Here is a 5,000-nt window from a genome sequence, read left to right on the forward strand (position 1 = left end):
ATTGCTGACATATAAAATCCATCATTTGAAACTAAGCAGACAAATTGCTATTGTTGTATATACACACACACACACACACACACACACACACACACACACACACACACACACACACACACACACACACACACACACACACACACACACACACACACCCCTGCTGAACTATCTCTCTACAACACACACATCTCGGTCTCAAGCAGTGGAACGTGTTTACCCTAATGGTGAACTTTATTCCAATGCTTCACCTCTTATTAAGTGAGGTTGGTCTGATGTCCTCTATCTGCTCCTTTCCCCTTATTGGGCCCACTGCAGCTACTAATAATGCCCTGTTTCTCTCTGTGTGTGTGTGTGTGTGTGTGTGTGTGTGTGTGTGTGTGTGTGTGTGTGTGTGTGTGTGTGTGTGTGTGTGTGTGTGTGTGTGTGTGTGTGTGTGTGTGTGTGTGTGTGTGTGTGTGTGTGTGTGTGTGTGTGTGTCCTTCTGATAAGGAGAAGCTTCTCAACACGTTCCGTTTGAAAACAATAGATAATAAATAATAAACAATAAAACAATAGCATCGCCAAGTCTTTGCATAATCTGAATTCATTTCCTGACTCATCTGGGTTTTTGTTGAAACTTAATTGCCTTTTTTTTTTTTTTTTTTCTTTTTTTGTCTCCCGAGTGAGAAACAAACATACACCGTACCGAAGTAAAGCATCTCTCCTGTTGGCATCTCGGCACTACTGAGAGTGTGTGTGACTGTAAAAACAATGCCTGTGTGTGTGTGTCCAGAACAATGCAGAGCGTCTGCGCAGGGCGACAGAGAGACTGCGTGGTCCTGTAGTCTTCAGTCAGGAGCCAGCTGTCAGGAAAACACAGCTGAGGTCCTTCAGCCAGTATGTGGAGGTCAGGCCAGGTGAGAGAGACGCACACATCTCCACACACACATGTATAAATACACACACATAAATACACACACACACACAATAGACACTATCCCTCCTCTCCCCATGGCACCATACAGTGTCTCTCTCAGAACACACCCCTCTCTGTGGTTGTATGTGTGGTCTCTAAAGGTGTCTCACTGTGTGGCCCATGAGGTGTGAATGTCTCACAAATCAGGTTCAACATCTTACTCTCCTTCCCTTCCCCTCTCTCCTCTCTGACCCTCTCTCCCTCCCTATCCTTCTCACCCTCTCTCCTTCCCTCCTTTTATCCCTCTCTCTCCTTTCTCCCTCCCTCTCTGACCCTCTCTGTCCCCCTCCCTCCCCTCCCCTCTCTCTCTCCTCTCTGTCCCCCTAACCCTCTCTGACCCCCTCCCTCCCCTCTCTCTCTCATCCCTCCCTCCCTATCCCTCCCTCCCTCTCTCCTCTCTCCCTATCCCTCTATGTCCCCCCCTCCCTCTCCTCTCTCCCCTCCCTCCCATCTCTCTCTCTCCCTCCCTATCCCTCTCTCTCCTCTCTCCCTCCCTCTGACCCTCTCTGACCCCCTCCCTCCCCTCTCTCTCTCATCCCTCCCTCCCTATCCCTCCCCTCTCTCCTCTCTCCCTCCCTCTGTCCCTCTCTGTCCCCCCTCCCTCTGACCCTCTCTGTCCTCTCTGTCCCCCTCCCTATCCCTCCCTGACCCTCTCTGTCCCTCTTCCTCCCTCCCTATCCCTCCCTCCCCTCCCTCTCCCTCCCCTCTCTCCCTCCCTATCCTGTCCCTATCTGTCCCCCCTCCCTCTCCCTCTCTGTCCCCCCTCCCTCTGTCCCTCTCTGTCCCCCTCCCTCTCCTCTCTGTCCCCCCTCCTCTGTCCCTCTCTGTCCCCCTCCTCTGTCCCTCTCTGTCCCCCCTCCCTCTGTCCCTCTCTGTCCCCCCCCTCTGACCCTCTCTGTCCCCCCCTCCCATCCCTGTCTTCTTGTCTTCCAGAGGTAAAGCGTCAGAGATCAGTACCAGAGGATCAGAGACGGACGGGCGAGGAGAGAGGACTGGCACCAGACACCGATGCTCGCAAGCCTTATGAAGATGAAGTAATTCATGCATAGATAATTCATCCCTCCTTCCCTCCTTCCCTCCATCCCTCCTTCCCTCCATCCCTCCTTCCCTTCCTCCCTCCTCTCTTTCCATCCCTCCTTCCCTCCATCCCTCCTTCCCTTCCTCCCTCCTCTCTTTCCATCCCTCCTTCCCTCCATCCCTCCTTCCCTTCCTCCCTCCTCTCTTTCCATCCCTCCTTCCCTCCATCCCTCCTTCCCTTCCTCCCTCCTCTCTTTCCATCCCTCCTTCCCTCCATCCCTCCTTCCCTTCCTCCCTCCTCTCTTTCCATCCCTCCTTCCCTCCATCCCTCCTTCCCTTCCTCCCTCCTCTCTTTCCATCCCTCCTTCCCTTCCTCCCTCCTCTCTTTCCATCCCTCCTTCCCTCCATCCCTCCTTCCCTTCCTCCCTCCTCTCTTTCCATCCCTCCTTCCCTTCCTCCCCTCCTCTCTTTCCATCCCTCCTTCCCTCCATCCCTCCTTCCCTTCCTCCCTCCTCTTTTCCATCCCTCCTTCCCTTCCTCCCTCCTCTCTTTCCATCCCTCCTTCCCTCCATCCCTCCTTCCCTTCCTCCCTCCTCTCTTTCCATCCCTCCTTCCCTTCCTCCCTCCCTCCTATCCCTCCCTCCTTCCTCTCCTCCCTCCTTCCCTCCCATCCCTCCTTCCCTCCCTCCCTCCTCCTCCTTCCATCCCTCCTTCCCTCCTCCTTCCCTCCTTCCCTTCCTCCCTCCTCTCTTTCCATCCCTCCCTTCCCTCCCTCCCTCCTCCCTCCCTCCCTCCCTCCCTCCCTCCCTCTGATAAGGTGGATCATTTCCTCTGTCTTGTTCAGATGTGGTCTCCTGAAAACGCTGGGGACAAGAGGCTCTTTTCTCCTCTTCTTCTTCCTGTCTCTTGTATGTTTCTTTAGATATCAGCCTGGCGCACCGTAAAGCCTCTGTATCAGCCCTGCACCTGGCCCATAACTGGCAGGGTAACTGGCAGATAACTGGCCTATAACTGGCAGATAACTGGCCTATAACTGGCAGATAACTGGCAGATAACTGGCCTATAACTGGCAGATAACTGGCCTATAACTGGCAGATAACTGGCCAGATAACTGGCCTATAACTGGCAGATAACTGGCCTATAACTGGCAGATAACTGGCAGATAACTGGCCTATAACTGGCAGATAACTGGCCTATAACTGGCAGATAACTGGCCTATAACTGGCAGATAACTGGCCTATAACTGGCCTATAACTGGCAGATAACTGGCCTATAACTGGCAGATAACTGGCCGATAACTGGCCTATAACTGGCCTATAACTGGCAGATAACTGGCCTATAACTGGCAGATAACTGGCCTATAACTGGCAGAAAATTGGCAGATAACTGGCCTATAACTGGCAGATAACTGACCAATAACTGGCAGATAACTGGCCTATAACTGGCAGATAACTGGCTTATACTGGCCTATAATTGGCCGATAACTGGCAGATAACTGGCCTATAACTGGCAGATAACTGGCCTATAACTTGCAGATAACTGGCCTATAACTGGCAGATAACTGGCCTATAACTGGCAGATAACTGGTCTATAACTGGCAGTAACTGGCAGATAACTGGCCTATAACTGGCAGATAACTGACCTATAACTGGCCTATGACTGGCTTATACTGGCAGATAACTGGCCTATAACTGGCAGATAACTAGCAGATAACTGACCTATAACTGGCCTATGACTGGCCTATAACTGGCAGATAACTGACCTATAACTGACCTATAACTGGCAGATAACTAGCCTATAACTGGCAGATAACTGGCAGATAACTGACCAATAACTGGCAGATAACTGACCAATAACTGGCCTATACTGGCCTATAACTGGAAGATAACTGGCCTATGACTGGCAGATAACTGGCCTATAACTGGCAGATAACTGGCCTATAACTGGCCCATAACTGGCAGATAACTGACCTATAACTGGCCCATAACTGACAGATAACTGACCTATAACTGACAGATAACTGACCTATAACTGGCAGTTACCTGGCCCATAACTGGCAGATAACTGGCCCATAACTGGCAGATAACTGGCCCATAACTGGCAGATAACTGGCCCATAACTGGCAGATAAAGGACAAGAGAAACAACAAGAGAAACAACAAGAGGAAGAAAGAAAGAAAAAATTCCCGCTTTTCTTTTCCCAACTCTCATCTCCCCTCCCCTCCTCCATCCTCCCCTCCTCTCCCCATCCTACCCTCCTCTCCTCCATCCCTCTCTCCTCTCCCCATCCTCCCCTCCTCTCCTCCATCCCTCTCTCCTCTCCTTTAGATATGTCAATCAGAGACCACTTCTTCATTCCCCTCCACAAAGAGATATCCTGTGTTGATCTAAGGAAGAGAGGAGGAGGGTGGGGGGATTTTAATTATTACAGTAGCAAGATACCGCTGCTCAGAGAGAGAGAGAGAGAGAGAGAATGACTACTTACTTGTGTCACAGGAGACTCAGAGTCCTCTGCCTCGCTCTCCTCCCCCCTCTCCCCTACCTCCCTGACTCCCCCTCTCCTACCTCCCTGACTCCCCCTCTCCTACCTCCCTGACTCCCCCTCTCCTACCTCCCTCACTCCCCTCTCCTACCTCCCTGACCCCCCTCTCCTACCTCCCTGACTCCCCCTCTCCTACCTCCCTGACCCCCCCTCTCCTACCTCCCTGACTCCCCCTCTCCTACCTCCCTGACCCCCTCTCCTACCTCCCTGACTCCCCCTCTCCTACCTCCCTGACCCCCTCTCCTACCTCCCTGACTCCCCTCTCCTACCTCCCTGACCCCCTCTCCTACCTCCCTCACTCCCCTCTCCTACCTCCCTGACTCCCCTCTCCTACCTCCCTAACTCCTCCTCTCCTGCCTCCCTGACCCCCTCTCCCTATCTCCCTGACCCCCTACCTGCCTGACTCCCCCTCTCCCTACCTCCCTGACCCCCTACCTCCCTGACCCCCCTCTCCCTACCTCCCTGACCCCCCCTCTCCCCTACCTCC

The 5,000-nt window shown here is 52.9% G+C and overlaps 1 protein-coding gene across 1 annotated transcript in view; it reads left to right on the forward strand.

Annotated features, from left to right (window-relative positions):
• ehbp1 (EH domain binding protein 1) overlaps positions 1 to 5,000 on the forward strand; it is a 421,276-nt gene that overhangs the window by 330,998 nt on the left and 85,278 nt on the right. The window contains 2 exon segments of the mRNA XM_052513761.1: positions 773 to 896; positions 1,889 to 1,989. Coding sequence (XP_052369721.1) covers positions 773 to 896; positions 1,889 to 1,989 — 225 coding nt within the window.

The sequence above is a fragment of the Oncorhynchus keta genome, unplaced genomic scaffold (assembly GCF_023373465.1).
Source record: "Oncorhynchus keta strain PuntledgeMale-10-30-2019 unplaced genomic scaffold, Oket_V2 Un_scaffold_139_pilon_pilon, whole genome shotgun sequence".
NCBI lineage: Eukaryota > Metazoa > Chordata > Actinopteri > Salmoniformes > Salmonidae > Oncorhynchus > Oncorhynchus keta.